The sequence below is a fragment of the Culex quinquefasciatus genome, chromosome 2 (genome assembly GCF_015732765.1).
Source record: "Culex quinquefasciatus strain JHB chromosome 2, VPISU_Cqui_1.0_pri_paternal, whole genome shotgun sequence".
NCBI lineage: Eukaryota > Metazoa > Arthropoda > Insecta > Diptera > Culicidae > Culex > Culex quinquefasciatus.
Genome location: NC_051862.1, coordinates 77872431 through 77893988, shown reverse-complemented (window position 1 = coordinate 77893988; position 21558 = coordinate 77872431). Strand labels below are relative to the sequence as shown.

Sequence of the window (21558 nt, the reverse complement as noted above, 5' to 3'; positions counted from 1 at the left end):
AAAGACACGCGTGTTGTTCAAATTGCTTTACATCGGTTTGATGTAGTTTTTTCCCAAAAAATCAATTAAAGTTGATTCAAACAAAAAGCTTTGCTAATTATTTAAGCAGCAACAACATAAGTGCAACATGTTTGTGCTGGCCGAGCTAAAAGACACGGTGCGGATTGCCCCGGAATTGTTCAATCTCAAACTTCCAGAAGCCATCAAGGATGAAGTCAATAGAAAATTGGCTAACAAGGTAAGTAATTTATTTCTAATTATAAAAGGTTTTACCACGTCCGTGGTTTTACATTACGATAGAAAATTTTCTAATGTCGATATCTCAGACACTAATGGTCCGATTTTCAGTGTTAAAACATGAAACATTCGTGAAATTTTCTGATCTTTTCGAAAGCAGTAGGGTAGGGTAGTCATCAATGAGACACTTTTGGTTTTCAACTTTCAACGATTTTTCTAATTTTTCATCAGCATGTTTGAATGACCTTTTGTTGCATTTTCTTTTAGTGTGTTCTAACATTGACCAAAATATGAGATCGATCCGACATCTACAGGCAGAGTTATTCAACTGTCTCATTGTAGACGCACTTGGCAGGAACAATGAGACAGCTGGGGAACAATGAGACACTCTATGAAAATCAATACTTTTCTAGTAAACCATCATGTTTTTTTATTGTTCCGTAGCAGGTGACTTGCCTTGAACATTTTAGAGCAACTTTGCCAATATGAAAATTTAATTAACAAAAGTTATGCTAAAATGTATTTAGATTTTGTTAAATCCATATATTTACACCAAATAACTTTGTATTTTTGGTTAAATGAGGTAAAAACTCTAGAAATATGCCAAAAATCTTTTTCAATTCATGTTTTGGAAGATTTCCATAGATTTTGAAAAGTTTAATGAAGAAAATCGAAGTGTCTCATTGTTATCCATGGGCTGAAATGAGTGAGGAACAATGAGACAGCCCTAGATTCTGGGTATATTCTTAAATTTGGCCAAAACTAATGAAAAGACATTGTAGCCCAACTCAATCCCTAAGGAACGTCGAAAGAAATTTGAAGAAATATTAGTTTTGGTGTAAATGGCAGCCTACGAGCGAAAAAGTATTTTTTATCCAAAATTTACTTTTACACCCCAGAATCAAACATTTATGAATAACTTTGTGGGAGCAGGGGCGCGACTAGTCCAAAATGTTAGGGGGCACGGTTGTTTTCCGAAATCGATAGGTAAGAGTGGCGATTAGATGTTAAAGTTTCTGTATATCACGAATTTTAATAATTTTATTACGATGTGCTACGATTTTTTTTATCCGGAATCATTTTTTTTAGAAAAAGATAATTTATTAAAACGTGATTGAGAATGTTGATTAAGGGAATTTTTATATGTTTGGAAGGCGAATTCCTTCTCATTGGCATATTCTCACTTATTTTCTAGAAGAAACAGTCAATAATAAAAATAATCAGATATTTAGTAATTCAACAATACAAAAATTCTAAAAATAAAAACAAAAGTAAAATGCAAAAATTTTGAACTTCAGAAATTTAAGAACACAAATACACATTTAAAAAAACATTCATTTTCAAATCTGCAATTTAGAAAAAAATAACAGATACACCAAATTCAATACTCCAAATAAAAATAATCATACAGAGAAACCTCTTTTTACGCGGTGGCGTTACGCTTTTTGTTTCGTAGATTTCTCTTAAACCCTACAATATTTTTGAAAGCTTCAAAAAGCGTTTTGTAGATCTGAACAAAACCTACAAATTGCTTATTAAAAAAATTCCAAAAATGTTGCGTCGTTCCAGAGAAATTTACAAATTACAAAAAACGTAAAAAAAATCATGGCTTGAAAATGTTAAGAAATCAAAAGCAGAAATTTAAACAATCAGAAATTTAGAAATAACAATAAAATTCAATGTTTAAAAAAATCGAAAATTTCAAAATTATGATACATCAATTATTTTTTAAGAATTTAAGAATTTAAGAATTTAAGAATTTAAGAATTTAAGAATTTAAGAATTTAAGAATTTAAGAATTTAAGAATTTAAGAATTTAAGAATTTAAGAATTTAAGAATTTAAGAATTTAAGAATTTAAGAATTTAAGAATTTAAAATTTAAGAATTTAAGAATTTAAGAATTTAAGAATTTAAGAATTTAAGAATTTAAGAATTTAAGAATTTAAGAATTTAAGAATTTAAGAATTTAAGAATTCAAGAATTTGATCATCTATTTTTAGTTTAAACCTACAAATTGCTTATTAAAAAAATTCCAAAAATGTTGCGTCGTTCCAGAGAAATTTACAAATTAGAAAAACGTAAAAAAATCATGGCTTGAAAATGTTAAGAAATCAAAAGCAGAAATTTAAACAATCAGAAATTTAGAAATAACAATAAAATTCAATGTTTAAAAAAATCGAAAATTTCAAAATTATGATACATCAATTATTTTTTACATCAATTATTTTTTAAGAATTTAAGAATTTAAGAATTTAAGAATTTAAGAATTTAAGAATTTAAGAATTTAAGAATTTAAGAATTTAAGAATTTAAGAATTTAAGAATTTAAGAATTTAAGAATTTAAGAATTTAAGAATTTAAGAATTTAAGAATTTAAGAATTTAAGAATTTAAGAATTTAAGAATTTAAGAATTTAAGAATTTAAGAATTTAAGAATTTAAGAATTTAAGAATTTAAGAATTTAAGAATTTAAGAATTTAAGAATTTAAGAATTTAAGAATTTAAGAATTTAAGAATTTAAGAATTTAAGAATTTAAGAATTTAAGAATTTAAGAATTTAAGAATTTAAGAATTTAAGAATTTAAATTTAAGAATTTAAGAATTTAAGAATTTAAGAATTTAAGAATTTAAGAATTTAAGAATTTAAGAATTTAAGAATTTAAGAATTCAAGAATTTAATCATCTATTTTTAGTAATATTTTCTACTTCCTGATTTTTGGCATATTTTGTGAGGGTGCCGTTTAAAATTTCTATAGCCTTTTATTTTTTTAAATCGATCATAAATTTCAGAAGGCGATACACTTGTGTTTTTAAGATTATAATGTGGAATTGTCTCAGATCATGTTTTAATTGTCGGTTTCTCAGTAAAGCGGTGCGCTAGTTTTCAAAAATTTATTTTTTTGAAGCAATTGTATTTTTCGGCTAAAATTAGTATAGAACGGTTAACGGTTAACAAATGTATTTGAAATCTTTTCAAATCCTTTCTAAAATTACCCAAAAATAATTGAATTTATCAGAATTTTTGAAAATGTAAAGCAGCCAACAAATGATAACTTTGAAAAATGTTTCAATTTATATTCGCTAAATCCTGATCTACAATGGAAAATCGCAGAATGTTGCGTTGAAAACTTGATGATTGTTTTCGCAAGAGTTTGCGTAAGTTTGATTGTAGGTAAGGTGCTATGGAAAAAGTACATTGGTTTTGTTTTTGGAACAACATGCACAGATAGAAATCTTATGAGCAAATCCGTAAAATGACGTTGTTGACGTATGTTGACGACATCTCTCAAATCATATACAGATGCCTCTGTGCTCTTGTACTAAGCTTACTGATTTTCCTAGAAGCACAGTGGTATAGATAAAACGTTGTCGAAATAAAAAAAAATGCATCTAAATCCAGAAAATTGAAAACGATTTTGTTTGAAAAATTTCAGCGATTTCGAAAACAACAAATGTTTTTGAGCTATTTTACGGATTCGCTTACAAGAATTCTATTCGTGAGTACAAACAATGTTCCATTTAAGTTTTAGATATTATTTTCAATTATTTTTGTGTTTTTTTTATATTTGAAATAAAAATATTTTTCTTCCAAAATTTCTGGGGGGGCACAATGTATGGGCTGCCCCCCCAGCCAAATTTTAGGGGGGGCAAAAAGTACCGTGCCCCCTAAAGTCGGCGCCCTGTAAGGGAGCGTCCATAACCAAAGCCACTATTATGGCAGACGTGTATCCAGTAGATACAACTTTCCCCCAAATATGAGCCTGATTGGTTGAAACTACGACTTGTGAGAGCCATTTTATCATTGTTCCCCGTGTCTCATTGATGACTACTCTACCCTATACTTAAAAAATTGAGTCAAGTCTAACATTTCAAAAGGGCCAAACATTCAATGTTACACCCTCTTGAATTGTTAGTCTTGATAAAAAATCCAACAAATTGTTTCGGAAAAGATCGGAAAATTTTAAGAATGTTTCATGTTATAACATCACAAATCGAACCATTAGTTGCTGAGATATCGACATTAGAAAATTGTGGGTTGTTTGGATGAGATTTAGAAAACTTTAATTTTGCTGTTTCTTTTTTTTTTTTTTTTTAAACCGCTGTATCCAAGCAAACAGAGGTTCAATCTTCACTGTGTCTTAAACAATTTTATAGCAAATTTTCTGAACTTAAAAAAATGGGCACTATTTAAAAAAAAACGAAAAACTGCAAATATTTTGCTAACATCAAACTTTCGGTGGCTATATCTTAAAAACGTTACCTAATCCAGGGTTGGCGCCTTCTTCACATTTAAAGGGTGCACAGCTAAAAGTAGTAATCCAGCTGCCTGTAAAAGGCCTGGGTGTAAAATAAATATTGCATTACTTTATGCAATTTTATGTGATTTTACACCCTGAAATATGTAGCCCATCAGCATGGGAAACCTATTTGACCGAAATGTCAAGCTCATATATGCGTTTATCCTTACAGATTTTCATCTGTCTGATGGCCGAGTGGGCTAAGGCGCCAGTCCATACTGTTGGTGCTGGGCGAGGTGCTGGGTTTGAATCCCGTCGGTTGTAACTTTTTGTTGTGTTTGCAAAAATTAAGTGTTTATTTTGACAAAGATGATGTGCATGCTTTTGCATGCGATTTTACCATCGGATTTTTTGCTGTGTGCTATCCAAAATGCAAAAAGTGCGTAAATAACACTTAAGTGCTTATAACTTTGATAGAGTTGTCAGATCTTCAATGTTTTGGACGCGTTAGAAAGGTCTTTTGAATACCCATTCTACGATTGGCCGCATGAGAGATCCTGACAACGTTTCTATCAAAATATATGAGATCCAGCCTCCAAAAAGCGTATAAATAACACTTAAGTGCTTATAACTTTTGATAGATTTGTCAGATCTTCAATGTGTTGGACGCGTTTGATAGGTCTTTCAAATACCTTTCTGAAAATATATAGCATCACGGGTTTTCTTACAAAAACCACCCTTTAACAATCTTCCGGACTTTTGTGAGTTGAGTCGGTTGCTCGCGTTCCGGACGGGGTAAATTCGTGGTGAAGTTTGCTGTGAATAAATCGTGCGCGAAGAATTCAACGAAGTTTTTAGAATTAATTGAAATAGTTGGGTATATGAACACTATTTGAGGTTTACATGACATCGTGTAACACGTAAATCTAAGTTCATTTAGTTTTGGAAGCCCATCCCATAGCATCGTTGCTCGGATGGCACGCCGGCGGTAAGAATTAAAAAAATACGCGATTGAAGAATTGATAAGTCGTAACGTCGAAGCTCGGAAGGCAACGATTATGTTTCACTTTCTGGTCATATCATCTACCAAGATGAATCCTGACCTTCCCTTTCCTTCCCCTACTAACACAAATCCCCCACTTCCCGTGATGCCTGAAGGAGATGCTGTGGATTCAACGGTCTCACGCGGTGTCAACAGGTATAGAGCAACAAACTCTGTATCTGATGAGTCTGCAACTTCAACTATCGGACTAACATTCCTACCTTTGTTGAACTGCATCTCCTTGGGGGGCGCCGGTATTGACTAAAAGCAGAGATCTTCAGGGGTTATACAGTGAGGATGATTAGCTCCCACTATTCATCTGTTGGTTCATTGTGTAACTTCTGCTGATCTGTCAATAACAGAGTAGCAGCTCATTGGCAGTCAACCATGCTCATGCTCATGCATGCTCTTCCGGACTTTTGTTAAAATCGTTTTTTAGCATAACTTTTGAAGTACTTAATTTTTAATAGCGAATAATGGGACCCCAAGACGCATCTAATGACGCCAAAACGGAAAAAATCGGTTCAGCCAATGTCGAGATAATCGAGTGACAATTTAATGATCAATATCCCACACCTCACACAGAAATTTGTTCAGAATTTGATTCTGAGTCGATAGGTGTACATGAAGGTGGGTCTAGGAGGTATAATTGAGAAGTTCATTTTTCGAGTGATTTTATAGCCTTTCCTCAGTAACGTGAGGAAGGCAAAAAGTCATTTATTCAAAAGAATAACATTTCATAATAAAATTACAATTCAATGTAGGATTGCTAAAACTAATGCTTCAGTTTCAACCGCCAACCAGCAGCTTGGACTATCCATCGCTCACTTCACAATTTGGATCCTGTTTTGAAGGCAAAAAGTATCATTAGTTTAATTTGTTTATATAAATATGATCTTTGTGTAAACATTACCTCGTCAAACCAATCGATTATCACATCAAATAGCAATCAGGTTGATGGGTCAGCCCCTCACCGTTCCATGATCTGTAATTTAAAATAAATAGAGTAGATTTATTTTTCGATTTTTTTTTATAATAATAACTCAATTAGGGGCAGGGGGGCAGAATGGGCCACCCTTGGTTTTGGGCTTTAGAATAGATTTATACCAACTGTATGGCAAGGGTCTTATAAAGGTTATCAAATAACATCACCACACCGAAAACGTTTGAATTCATTGCATTTTTCGAATTATGAGCAAAAATGTAGGGGAGTGGGGAGACTTGATCCCCGGGGACACTTGATCCCAAGCCTGTATCTCGTCAGCATGTGGGTAAAACAATTGAATTTGTTCTAGAAAGTTGTGCGAAATTGAGTAAAACTCATTGTAGAAAACAAAGAAAAAAATTAAAAATCTTAAGATTGAGTTACACACATTTTTCTAAAAGTGCTACAAAAACTTCCAAGAGATCTTTTTCTTCGGTTTTATAAGTGTAAAAACACTCAAAAATTATTCAAAAAAATATTTTTTACACGTGAATTGTTTAATAAACATATCAACTCCAAAACCCTTACGCATTTGACGTTAAATTTATCGTCATACTATTTTTACAATCAATTGTTTAAAAAAGTGCGTTTAGGGAGACTTGATCCCTGCATTTTTACTGTCATTGGAATCAGCCACAAGATGAAATAATTGGGCTGGGTTTTCGTGCATAGTTTCCTTTAGTATAGTTGTACATAACTTACTGCAGTTTGAACCATTTTTCAAAAGTTTTGTAAACAAAAATTACCAGCTTTTGTAAACATGCCCATTTTTTGTCTAAAAAAGAAAATTTTAAGTTTTTAAATATTATGCATGCTAAACTTGTATATTTTGAACACAAAAGTACATGTTTAATGTGAAATTGCTGTAACTTAAAGAAAATTAAAAGTTTGGATGAAAAAGAAACATTTTGCTTCAGATTTCTCCAAAATGTTGAAAGAGGGATCAAATTACCCCCAACATTTTGAAAATGCCGTTTTAAAATATTTTTTTAAAACGCTTGGCATGATTCGAAGAGTTTTTCTGATTAAATACCCTTATCAGCCAAACATAGTTGAATGTTTAAGCTTTCAATTCATGCAAAAGTTCATAGTTTTGTGAGAAATTGACAGAGTTGTGGGCGATACAAAAAAGGGGATCAAGTCTCCCACTCTCCCCTAAAATTATTTGCAAAATCACGCAAATGTTGTATGTTTCGAGGTTCTTAAATAAGCTTTCTCGAAAGTAAGATTGTTTGAAAAAGTTTGATCAATGTTTATAATGTTACCAGGAGCTATTACGAAGGTAATCAAACAACAACGGAACCTTGAAATCATTTAGAGGCTTGGTGGTGGAAGTGTTAAATTAAAATCCACTTGGGGGCAGAATGGACCATCCGAGGGGCAGGACAGTAGTAAGAAATTAAACTATTTAATTAATTAGCGTTAGGAATTAAATACATAAACGATTGTTTACTTTCAAAACAACGCCACCTCTTCTTACACTACATTGATTTGACAGTTTGACACCGCGCGTGTTTGTTGTTGTGTTTGGCGCAAAATTTGTGTCTTCGAAAAGCAGGATGAGCAGGAAAGTGCTAGCGCGGCACAGGCAAACTGGAAAAGTTGCGCAGCGCCATCCAGGGCGGTAACCATGACGTTTTGGACGATATCGAAGCTGGTCCAGCCGGAAGATTTGTTGGAGAAGGCCATCGAGCGGCGCATTGAGACACACCTCGGTGCTGCGTGTGTTGAAAACGACGTTTGAATTCATTTTTTTTTTCGAATTATGAGCAAAAATATAAATTTATTGAAAAACCACGCAAACGTTGTTTATTTCGAGGTTTTTAAATAAGCTTTCTCCTTTCGAGATGGTTTGAAAAAGTTTGTTCAATGTTTATAATGTTACCAGGAGCTATTACGAAGGTAATCAAACAACAACGGAACCTTGAAATCATTTAGAGGCTTGGTGGTGGAAGTGTTAAATTAAAATCCACTTGGGGGCAGAATGGACCACCCTTTTCCTGCCTTATAAAAACAATCAAAAGTTACGAAATTTGAGCTAAATGGATTATTTCACTCCTGGTAGCTTCACAAATCACGTTTAATGCAACATTAGTTGATTTTTTAGTTGTTTTAATGGTTATTTGTAAAAATAGTGTCATATTTCAACATATTAAAACTATTTTCAAAAATGTTTGTTTTGGTATTGGTATGTGACTATTTTCATAAAAAGTGGTCTAACTTCATGGAAACTATGTTAGAAAGGTCCCTTTAATCATTTATTATCTCCTTCAACGTTTTATTAGACAAAATAGCTTGTTTTCCCATTCTGCCTCGCAGGGTTGCCCATTCTGGCCCGCACCCAGGAAAAGCAGCCGAAAAAAAACTTTTTTTAAAGTGGCTCAAAAATAGTTTTAAGCTAAAAATTTTCATAAACCAAGTATACAACATTGAAGGGAACATCCCAAAGCATAAGCCTACTACACTGAATTCATAAATCTGTATGTTTTTCCATGGTTTGTGGCGCATTTTACTTAGGCGGGCCCACTGCCCCTACTTAAAAATCTATTCATCTATTTTATACGCAGTAACGTCAGTAACTATGCAACTTCAGTAACGCCCGTAACAAGGAACTTCTCATGAAAATAGAAACAAGAACAAAAAAGATTAATCAAGAACAGAAAACACTAACCACAAATAGTAAATCCAATAAAAATACGCAAAAGCAACGCAAAAAGCACACGTCATGCCACAAAGCAGAAAAAGTATCAAACCATGGTAAATTAGCCGAACCCGAATTTTGACAGGAGCCTAAATTGTCAAATTTTGAATGAAATGCTACCGAAAAATTTAAATTTTAGGAATTTTATTGAGAAATTTCTTATTTTAACCCTGCCAGGTCCTCCTGAACGTCGGCCTCTGCATCGCCCTCAAGGACATCGTCAAACTTGGAGACTCCATAATCCTGCCCGGCGATGGCGCCTCCCACACCGAGGTCAACTTCCGTTACATCGTGTTCCGCCCGATGATCGGTGACGTCATCACGGGGAAAATCCGCAGCTGCAGCCGCGAGGGCGTCCACGTGACGCTCGGCTTTTTCGACGACATCCTAATCCCACCCTCAGCGCTGCAGCATCCTTCGCGCTTTGAGGAGGCAGAACAGGCGTGGGTGTGGGAGTATCCGCTGGAGGACGGCAAGAAGCACGACCTGTACATGGACATTGGCGAGAGTATCAAGTTTCGCGTTTCGGGGGAAGTTTTCGAGGAGAGTTCACCGATTGGTCCGCCCGACCAGGAGGTGGCGGGATCGGGGACGGCGTCCAGCACGAGCACAAGTGCGACTACGGCGGATGCCAACAAGACGCCGTACCGGATTATGGCCGCCATCAACGAGTCGGGACTGGGACTGCTGTCGTGGTGGGTCACGCAATCCCAGGAGGAGGAAGGCGACGAGGAGGAACAAGAAGGCGAAGAAGACGGTGGCGAAGAAATGGAAGAAGATGAATAAAACTACGGGGGCGGATGTTTCCTTAATATCAGCTTTCTGGTTTTGTTGTAATTTTACTTCTTCTTTTTTGTCATATAATAGTTATTGTAATATAGAGTACTATTTATTACATTTCTTGGAAATATTCGCTTTTTGTGAGTGTGTGTTTTCTTCTTCTTCTTTTGTTATCGTAAGTTTTTCCTCTCAAAAACGCTAGTATTAGCAAAAAGTGGAGCGCGGGGAATGGGGATGAGTTTGTGGTGTGGTGAGAAGTTACCATCTGCACTTGGAGACGAATTGTGTTTCTGTGTTTTGGTTAGTAGGTGATGGTTCGAGAAAAGCCTATTAAATGGGTATTACAGTATCATGTGTGAGTGAGTGAACGAGTCTAGAGTGAAAGAGAGAGTGTCTAAGTTTTGCCGTGGGTGAAGGTGTGTTTCCGGGGGGAGGAATTGGTTTTTTTTTGCATGCAGATTTTTGTTTCACTTTTTTAAAATAGCGACGACTATTCTTCCTAGGAGCTCGAAAAATCAGTCAGACATGGGCGGTCTTTTTTTTACTTATTCAACGAGTGAGCAATTCTCGAGGATTTCAGCCATTTGAAAAGCTTCTTTTTTATTTGGGCGAAACTTAGTTGACACGTTTTTATAAAACTCCAGAGGATACATTAGCATCTTTGGTTGACTCTTACAAATTTTGATATATGTAAAAGGGATCCAGTAAAAAAAAAACCCCCCGTGATGGTTGCAAGCAAACCCCTTATGTTTATATATCATTTTTTTGTAATTGTCTACTCACAACGTCACAACAATGTAGAGCATAGTTACAATCTAACCCTACAAAGTTACAAAAAACGAAATTTTCAATTGGAAAAAAATGTTCTAAATGTAAAAATGACCATTTTTAGTTATTGCTGATTCGAAAAGTACATTAAATTTCTTTTAAAATGATATGTCCCAATTTTTTACAGTTCAGTAGCGAAAAACGATACAGTGTTCCCACGAGCCTAAGCCTTCGGCTAGGCTAGGTTCATTTTTCTGGTTCAGGTTCACACCACACCTCGGCAAGCATCGTCGGTTCAGGCTCACCGAGTGCCGAGAGCCATGGTTCATTTGGTTCAAACCAGGCGAGGCCAGCCGAAATAAACCTTTGGCTTGAACCAGGCTTGAACCTGGCTTGAACCTGATCAAAGAATGTTAGGCTAAACGGCAAGCTTTGTTACACCGTGACACTGTTTAACCCTAAATCTACATCGTAACATTGTTACACCGTAATATGGTTACACCGTAACATTGTTACACCGTAACATTCGTTACATCGTAACAGTGTTACACCGTAACAGTGTTACACCGTAACAGTGTTACACCGTAATAGTCTTACACCGTAATAGTCTTACACCGTAACAGTATTACGGTGTAACGCATGTCAAGGTGTAATGAATGCTACGATGCAACGAATGTTGCGGTGCAACAATGTTACGGTGTAACCAAACTACGGTGTCACGAATGTTGTGGTGTAACAATGTTACGGTGTACTCACACTACGGTGTAACGAATTTTGCGGTGTAACGATGTTACGGTGTAACCATACTACGGTGTAACAATGTTACGGTGTAACGAATGTTGCGGTGTAACAATGTTACGGTGTAATGAATGTTACGGTGTAATCATACTACGGTGTAACGAATACTATGGTGTAACGAATGTTACGGTGTAATGAATGTTGCGGTGTAACGAATGTTGTGGTGTAACAATGTTACGGTGTAACGAATGTTACGTTGTAACAATGTTACGGTGTAACAATGTTACGGTGTAACGAATGTTACGGTGTAACGAATGATGTGTTGTAGCAATGTTACGGTGTAATGAATGTTACATTGCAACATTGTTACACAATAATATTTGTTACACAGTAGCATTATTGCTATGGTTTTCATTAGCCTGGTTAGCCTGGCTTAAGCCATGGTTCATGGTTCACTGAACCAGGATTGAACCACAAAGAGAGGTTTAAGCTGAACCAAGTTTATAGGTGAACCTAGCCTAACCGGTTCATTTGGGAACTCTTGCAATTTTTTAATAGTAGTTTATGCAACAAGTTGCGAAAAGAGGATTTTTTCAGCACGAGTCGTACATTTATCCAACGATGTTCACCGAGTTGGATAAATACGACGAGTGCTGAAAAAATCAAGTTTTGCAACGAGTTCCATGCAACATTTTTCCAATTGAATGATATTTGCCGTCAAGGTAGGTGTCAAACTCTAAAACAGTTTTGAAATGTAATAGTTAACGATACAAGTGCTGAATTTTTAACTTTTCAGGAGTCAAATGAGTGTTATAATGAACTTTCAGCATGAAGAAAAGGGCCGTTTCGTCACTAAAGAATTTTTCCAGCAGGTAGCGTAAGTATTTCCAGAATGGAATTGAAACATTTTTTTTTAACATTTTACATTTTATAAACATTTTCTCAACATTCTTCAAAAATCATGACAGTTCAAATGATTCAAAAATAAAGAAAAATGATTTTTTTTCGTAAAATATGTTCTTTAATCTAGTTTCATGACTGCACAGTGGTCCGAAACCGAAATCTAGCGTGACAAAATTGATAGCGGCCACACGTTAAGATTTAGAGCTTTGGTGTCTTGGGGACAAATGATCAGGGTCAATAGGGACATCTTTTGGTATGGTGGGCTTAGGGTGGTCCAAATTTTAGGGTGGTTCAGAATTTTTATTTTGGCGGGATGACGAGATAGCGCTTTGGTGTCTTCAGAAAAATTGTAGAGAACACCATTCTGAGCAACTTTGCTCAAGAGCACAAAGCTCTATCTTCAAACGGGAAGTTTCTAGAGCCATTTTTGTAATTTAGGTTGAAGTGTTTATGAAAAAATGAGTTTTTTGAATTTATCAACTCAGGCTTGTGTCGTAGCGAGTTGGTGTCTTCTAAACATTTGTAGAGCTTATCAAAACACACATTTATCTTCCAAGAGAGTTGAAATCGGACCTTTAAAACGAAAGTTATTGCCAAAATACGACGAAAAAGACGCCATTTTGAAATGTGAATAACTCGAAAAGGTGGTGGAGTTTGACCTCGCTCTTAGAAGCATCTGAAAGTACACATTTTAGAGTACATTTGCTGAAAATATCTCGGGGGTCTTTTTTGTTTAACTTATTTAATCTCAATTTGAAAATGAGCCTTTTTTAATCGTTTTTTGCCCATAACTTTTGATAGAATTGACCAAAATTCATTTTTCAAGAATAAAAATGTTCATTTTGACAAGCTCTACAATTGTCTAGAAGGGCTCAAAAATGTACAAAATGATCTAGTGGTTGTAAAAGAAGAAACAAGTTTTGGCTGAAATATTTCGAGAATCAACAAAATAATTAAATTAAGCTTAAGGTGGAATGGGAAGGCAGTGCCATATTGACACCACGACTCGAGTTTTTTGAAGCACCTTTATGGAAAATGCCGTAACTTACGAAGTTCTGTTTTTTGCAGACGCTGTTCTACGCATAATTGTCCCATGTCATTTTTAAACGATTCTGACTTTTTATCATTGTTCAGTTTAGTTTTACGTATACTTTCCGAAAAATACATAAAATCTAGTACTTTGTTAAGAAAATCATTGAAAACAACACCAAGTCTGTTTGTCCCATCGTTGAACTTCTACGCATAATTGTCCCACCAAGTATGTTCTATTATTTACGAAATCATGAGTTATACGAAACCTTTTATCTTGTTTACCTGTTTATTTGCAAGAAGATTACAAATAAGGGTGCTTAAATGTTAACCGGGGTGATTAGGGACTTATAGGGCGCATAGGGACTCACGAGACAATTTTGCGTAGAAACACAGAAATCGATCGAAAAATAGGTCGGGAGCAAGCAATCTGTCGATTCACAATTTGATTCAGGTGAACAGAAGTTTTCCAAGAATTGGCGTACGTTTCACCTGATCGAACCAGTGGGTCTCGTGGCGCAGGGGTAGCGGCTTCGGCTGCCGATCCCGATGATGCTATGAGACGCGGGTTCGATTCCCGCCTTATCCACTGAGCTTCTATCGGATGGTGAAGTAAAACGTCGGTCCCGGTTTCTCTTGTCTCGTCAGAGGCGCTGGAGCAGAAATCCCACGTTAGAGGAAGGCCATGCCCCGGGGGGCGTAGTGCCAATAGTTTCGTTTCACCTGATCGAAACTCTAGACCGGGTTGCAAGATTTTCAAATACCTTAAAAAATTAAAAAAATAAGTTTAAAATTATGGCTCAGAGGACAAAACAAAACGTGATGTTCATTCAATTTGTTTGTGTATGTTTGTGTAAAAAATAATATTCAGATTTATAAAAATGAACCAAAGACGCAAAAGGTTACTTCTGATCATTTAATTGGGACGAATGTTTCACCCAAAATAAAACTTACATGTTTAAAAAGGCTGATTCCAGCAAGAATTGCTCACATGTGATTTTTTGATTTACTCTGTTTTGAAATTGGAACATGGTCTCCCGTTGCGTCTAGCCAACATTACAACAACTCTTCTTTCTTGCTGTCTTTTTATTCGACCGCGTCAACTATTTAGGGGAGGGCTTAGTATAACTAGCGAGCGCTTACTATAGTTTCATTTGTTGTTTGCTAATTTATAGTTAGGATCGCATTTATACTGGTAAGAAAACTTTTTTGTTAAGGACTTTTTTTGTTCACTGCGCTTTTTCTTCTTTCTCGTCTATTTTTTTTAATTATAATGTTACTTTTAATAGGACTCTACAATATACGTTCAACAAGTGGCTTCGTTTCGCTTACATTTAAAAAATATGTACAACATATTCTGTTTTTTCTGCCGTTAATTTCAGCGCTTCCAACACTTTACAGTAGGGTAATGTATCATAACAATTTTTTTTTGTTTTGTTTGTGGGGGGAGGGGTTTTTCCTTAGTTTAGCGTTTTTGTTTGTTTGTTTTTGGTAATATTACTAACCGTGATTAGCTTTGTTTTAATAAACTATGTTTCTCTTAGTATGATTTGATTAAAACGACTCACAAAATTCGACTTCGACACACGCTGCACAAATTGCACTCTCGTCAAAAATGGTCACAAACGAGTTTGAGGGAAAAGGGGACGACGAAAATCACTTCTATAAGCTAGCTCAACGGAAACTAATCTCGAGGGGCTTTTTTACGACATATTTTTGTTTATATCTACACAGCCATTATCGCATTAGTAGTGTGTACACCAATCGTCACGCAAATTCGTAGAAACAGCTTGAAACATGTAGACACTTTGCTTGAAGTTGCTTGAAATGGTTTTTTTTTGTCTTCCAATGAACACCTTACATCCTTACATCGACTTCCGTACAACAGATCCAATGAAGACCATCGAAGTGTGACATCTTTTTGTATGGAGAAAAGAAGGGTTTGGTTACTGTCCGGACAAGAAAGACGGAACAATGATGGGTTCATTATCGCGAAAGCTGCTCAGAGGTTCAAAGCTGGAAGCATGGCCGGGCCACAGTAATCAAAGGCATCGTCCTAATTTAATTAGCTTTCTACTGGACTGGGGAGAGGGAGACATTGTAACAGCAGAGTGTCACTATTAGAAAGGGCGTGACAGAAGGCTCATTAGTAAAGATTCTTGAGAGTTGGGAATTCTTCAGTGTCAGGCAGTTAAGACTAGCGCGTATTCAGAGAGCTGGCACGTGGTCAGGGTCATTGACACGTTATATCCATCTTCATTTGGCATCATTTATAACTTCCAACAAAAAACATCGTCTTGCAAATCTGGAAATTAAAAAAAATCTACCCTTTCTTCGTGTCTGCTCAAGTCTCACATTAAACAATTGTTATAGACTCTATCAAATAGAGTCGCGAAGTGGTGGGTAAACAATTTCTGCTGGTACCATCCTACTCACCCTCTACTGATTGATTGCCACGTGGGTGCTGGGGATCGGAAAACGAACTTTCACGCCAGCCAATCAATTATAACGATTCCCTCCTTCAACGTGAATCCCACGTGCGCGCTCGCGCTTCTCCGAAGACTATAATTGTACGGATCTAATTTGCCTATCTGAGTACAAGCTGTGCGGATTAGCGCTTGTTAGGATGTCTCTCTTTGCTTCTAGAAGTGGAAATAGAGGGGGTTGTGGTTGAGGGGATCACACAATTATCCAAAGTGGCAACGGTGGCATTAAAAGTAATCTGTCTCTTCATTTGCTTAGCGTAACGCGGGCTTTTTTTTTAATTATGCTTAATTTGTCAACTTATTTGTAATCACTTGCAAAACGGCTTTAAGTAAACACGCCTCAGGTAAATGTTTGCTTTTCTCTCTATACAAATTTGCCTTGCTCTGCTCTCTTCCTCGAGTTGGGAGCGGGGGGGGGTGGACACAACAGTAGCTTGGGGGGGAGGGGACCAACCCTTAACAACAACCGGATCATTATTCGATCAGCAAACAGCGCGGCAAGTGCTCCCGCAGGTAGTCGAACAGCTCCTGGGACGCGCCCGGACAGTTGGTCAGCTCCAGTTCCTGCAGGTGGCGCAGCTGAATCAGGCTGGACAGGCCGGACGAGGTGAGCAGGGGGGCAGCCGGCCAGCGACAGCACCTGCAGGTTCCGCATCGAGCACAGGTGCTGCAGGCCAAAGTCCCGGATTTGGGTGCACCAGCGCAGAAACAGCGCCGACAGGGACAGCATCGTCGAGATGTAGCCGACGCCGATGTCGGTTATGTGGACGCAGCTGGAACGAGGGAAGGGAGGGATTTGCAGAATTAGTTAGATTGATTATGATGAGTTGATTAATTTTGAAGTATAAGATGCAAGGTCTATTCTGATAAATATAACGCAAATTGAATACATTTATTGGATACGCATGGTGTTTCATGATCGAGAAGCAGTTTACCAAATCTTTGATATGGAATGGATCGTTTCAGAGTTGTAGTCTCTTTTGGGTTATAATTTTCGAAAATTTTGATATCTTTATTGTTTTTTGCGTCAAAAACTATTGGTTCGATTTTAAGATTTTACCCCTGACTCAAGGCGGTTTCTAAAACACCCAAAAAGCAAAAACTGGAAATTTGGTTTGAAATTTGGAAAAAAAAAATAACTCCAGACGTTTCAAAAATAACTCCAGACTTGGAAAAACTACTTTTTATCGATTTTTCAAAGTCTTATACAAGAGAAAATTCTAGGAAATTTTCTCAGCTCTTCAAAATACAGTATGTAAAAAAGTATTTACACCCCTTGGGCACTATGCACATTTTGTGATGAAACATGTAAAAAATTTAAAGGAACCTAGTACTACGTTTTGTTCAGAAACTCATGCCAAACATTTTGCTACAAAAAGCTCATGAAAAGATGATTTCTATAAAAAGTTATATAACAAATACTATTACGAAATTAAAAAAGGTGCAAAAAAAGTTTGTACAACTAAGAAATCCAAAATCCAGTATAATATGAAGAAAGATCATAAGGCGATTGCCATATCTGACTTTTTGATCCGATTCGTGAACAGAGTAGAGTAGATCCACATTGACTTTTTTTTAGAAACATGCAAAATTTGATCTCTGAGCAAGTATGAGCAAAATTTGCTATACACAGTCTGAAAGCAAATTAAATTTCACGCCAGAAACTGCATACGCGACTTTGGTCACACCCGTACAAAATTGTTCCTGAAGGGTTGAAATTCGAAAAAATCTTGAAAATAGTTAATGCTTTCTTTCGTTTGAATAGCTAAAAAGGGGGGAGGGGTCAATCAAAATTCCATGAACAGTAAAATTAATAACTTTTAAATACCTTTCGAATGCAGCCAGAAGAATCAAATTTGGTTAAAAATTGGCTGAGTTATGCAAGTTTTAAGAAAAAATATTTTTGGCGAATTTTGAAGTTTCAGCTACTAGAAATAACAAAAATGTCAGCACTCTCAAAGCCAAAAATTCAAATTCCATCCAATCTTGCTCAAAATTTGGGAAAGAGTTTTTGAAGGTATGAGAAAAAATAGAAAAATACTAACACTACTGAAATTTAACTTTCATTTTTTGATTTTTGTCACACCTGGATCCACTGTGTGTCGGAAGGAGATTCTCTTCCCCTGAGGACACCGTGAGTGAATTTGCTTGTTCGCGTCCAACCACCCCCTTTTGGCCCTTCATACGACAGTAATTTGAAGATGCTCCCTTTAAGTCTGAGCCACTGTAATTCTAGGCAACCGCTACATAGGTCATCCTTGTGGCCCTGTTGGTTATCACATCAAATCAAATCAAAATCAAATCAATTTCCAGAGTTATATATACTTTTATACTAAGTAGTTAGTAAACTTTATATTCAATCCAAATTATTTATTTAATCAGTCAAGGATGCCTATTTGGAGTTGGAAGACTGGATTTATGGTGATTTGTCAACAAATAACATTATTTATGTTAATTTTGCGAAAGGTGTACAAACTTTTTTTGCACCTTTTTTATTTTCGTAATAGTATTTGTTATATAACTTTTTATAGAAATCATCTTTTCATGAACTTTTGTAGCAAAATGTTTGGCATGAGTTTATGAACAAAATGTAGTACTAGGTTCCTGTCAAACTTTAATTTTTTTACATGTTTCATCACAAAATGTGCATAGTGCCCAAGGGGTGTAAATACTTTTTTACATACTATATCTGTATTAGGGCTTTCCTTCCTCTAATATTAAAAAATGTTAAAATTTCCGAAAATTATAATTAAAATGTTACCGTCAGTGGGGGTGACTATGGGCCAAAAAACAATGCACCTCTCGTAATTTATTAATAACAAAAACATTTTAAATAGCATCGAAAATATTTTAACGTAGAAATGTTCTTAGATATTTTACAATCATTTTCACAAAATTTGTTAAAATTTGTTGAACTCTACTTTAAATGCTAATCGTTTGAAAGTTGACCCAATCTCCTCCCATAGAGGGGGAGAGGGGACCCAATGTCACCCCCACTGACGGTACTAAAAACTGTACTAAAATATATATTTCTGGAACCAAATTTTGCACAATGCACTATGGCCCAAAGTATGTCTTTTGGAGTTCCATAAAACATATCAACAAATTAGAAAAATTAAAAAATACTTATTTGAGAATCCAACATTAAGTGAAACATGTTATTTAATCCTCTTAGTCATAAAATGAATACACTGCACAGCCCCAAAAAACTGTATAAATAACACTTATTTTTATCAACATATCTGAGATCCGGCCTCAAAAAAATGTATTAAAAACACTAACGTACTTATAACTTTTGTCAGATTTTCAATCTTTTGGACTTTTTGGAAAGATTTCTCGATTACCCATTCAACGATAGGTCGCATGGTAGATCCGGACTACGTATTCATTAAAATATGTGAGATCCGGCCTCTAAAAAGTGTATTAATAACACTTAAGTGGTTATAACTTTAGATAGGGTTGTCAGATCTTCAACGTTTTGGGCTCATTAAAAAGGTATTTTAAATACTTTTCTAAAAATGTAAAGCATGGCGGGTTTTATTACAAAAACCACTCTTTTTACAATCTTTAGTTTTTTAAGCATAACTTTAAGAGTACTTTTCTAAACTTTATAATATTAACTAGGGTCTTGTGAGACCCCAAGACGGATCAAATGAGACCAAAACGGTCCAAATCGATTAGCCAGTCCGGAGATAATCGTGTACATATTTTTCGGTGCACGGACTTACAGACATACACACGCACAGACATTTGTTCAGAATTTGATTCTGAGTCGATAGATATACGCGAAGGTGGGTCTACGAGGTCAAATAAAGAAGTTCATTTTTCGAATGATTTTATAGCCTTTCCTCATTTAGGTGAGGAAGGCAAAAAGTTTAAAAAAGAAATGGGAAACTTTTTTTTAGAATGTATCTATTTTTATAGGGAAAAAAGTTTCATCAAAATTAAAAAAAAAAACAAGGAAAAGTCGATTTGCAAAATCATTCTAATTTAAATGAGATTTTAGAAATTTATACAATATCTGAAACATATGCCAAAATATCTCTAAAGGGTAGAACATTTTAAACGAAATATTTACCAACAGTATATCAAGCGAAATAGAAGCTGCTTTGCGTTATCCTTTATTGCCATTTTAAATTAGTTTATTTACTTCACATTTTATTATCCATGACATTTGTTACAATTAAAGCTGATTTCGCTGGAAATTGGTAATTGGTTTTCTACGTTTAGCAAAACATTGTTCTAAAACAGCGATTCTCAACGGGGGTACCGGGCCTACTTGATTTACATGGCAGGGGGTACCGGCCTAGAAGAAGGTTGAGAATCGCTGTTCTAAAACAAAATCTTTAAAAAAAATGATCGAAATTTGTTAAGCACATTGACATTATTTTCTCCATGAACATGAAGTTGAATCGGAAAACGGAATGTATGTTCGGATTTCTTTGTACGATTTCCATTTAGATAAAGGTAAAATACATTTGTAAATAATAAATAAATGTTTTTGAAATATAACTCAAAAAATTTCCATATTATATTTATAGGCATTTTCCGTAGAACAAAATTGATTTAATATGTGAAAACTTTTGATTTGTTCTTCGTTTAAGGGGTTACATACATGTAGAAAATCACAAAATTTCATATTACAGAAAATTTATTGAATCCACTAAAAGATGATTTTCAATCACTCCCAAAAGTTTCATGAAGATATTACATGGTTAAACTGAGTTAGAGACGATTTTAAGCTCAGCATTTTGCCGTGCGCAAAGCGGACTGTCAAACTTTCTGAGCATTTTTCTCGAAGCACCGAGTTAATTTACGGGTGCCACGATATCTCGAGATGGAATACACCAAATTGGCTGAAATTCGCAGTGGAGACTCTCAAGACATATCCCGTGTGTATGACGAAGCCCGATTTTGAATTCTTGCTTTTTTAAAAAATACAAAAATCAAAAACTGACGATTTTGTATATGAAAAACACAAAAAAAAAATATCTTTTTTTAAAATAAGTTTTTTTGAAAATCGGCCTCCGTCATGCACACAGGACCGGTTTAGCGAGTCTTCAAAAAATGTTGAGCAAATTTGGTCAAGGCAGTGTTAAGATATCGTGACACCCGTTTTTTGAAACTGCTAACTTCAAATAGCTATATCTCGGCAATGATGCAACCAAATGTCTTCAAATTTGTTTTGATAATAGATGAAAATGTATATTTTAATTCCCCGAAAACAGATTTCAAATAAAGTTCAGTGTGTGCTCACACCAACCCCTGACTTTTTTTTGTCGAATTACATGTATGTAACCCCTTAACCCTTTCAGGCCTGAATTTTCAAAAAAATATTTTTTAAGTTGATGATGGGAAAATGATTCTTATGGCCATAAGAAAATTATAGGCTAGTTTTGGAAATTTTGATTTTTGGGCAATGTATGACCCATCAGGCCTGAAAGAGTTAAAATGCAATATGAATCGATAATTTTATAAAGAAAACCTATTTCAACGAATTTGAGGAAACATTCTGACTTTTAACAATTTTACCTAAAACTGTATTTTGTTAAAAAGCTTATTAACATAGTTAACTTAATATACACATTGATTTTGTTCTTAAAACTATACTAGCAACCTTAGTGATAGTACATTTGACGTAAAAATAAAAT

General features: G+C 35.3%; 2 protein-coding genes across 2 annotated transcripts in view; one reads left to right on the top strand and one right to left on the bottom strand.

Moving 5' to 3' along the window:
* The first annotated feature begins 2 nt into the window (after positions 1-2).
* Positions 3-10113, top strand: LOC6040049 (DNA-directed RNA polymerase III subunit RPC8). The gene is made up of 2 exons (XM_001849469.2): positions 3-238; positions 9381-10113. Exons 1-2 carry the CDS (start codon positions 128-130, stop codon positions 9987-9989), a joined length of 720 nt encoding a protein of 239 aa, XP_001849521.1. The 5' UTR covers positions 3-127; the 3' UTR covers positions 9990-10113.
* A 4668-nt stretch (positions 10114-14781) lies between these two features.
* LOC6040047 (F-box/LRR-repeat protein 16) overlaps positions 14782-21558 on the bottom strand; it is a 98054-nt gene continuing 91277 nt past the window's right edge. Inside the window, 2 exon segments of the mRNA XM_038252992.1 lie at positions 14782-16525; positions 16527-16680. Of these exon segments, the coding sequence (XP_038108920.1) occupies positions 16382-16525; positions 16527-16680 (298 nt within the window). The 3' untranslated portion in view covers positions 14782-16381.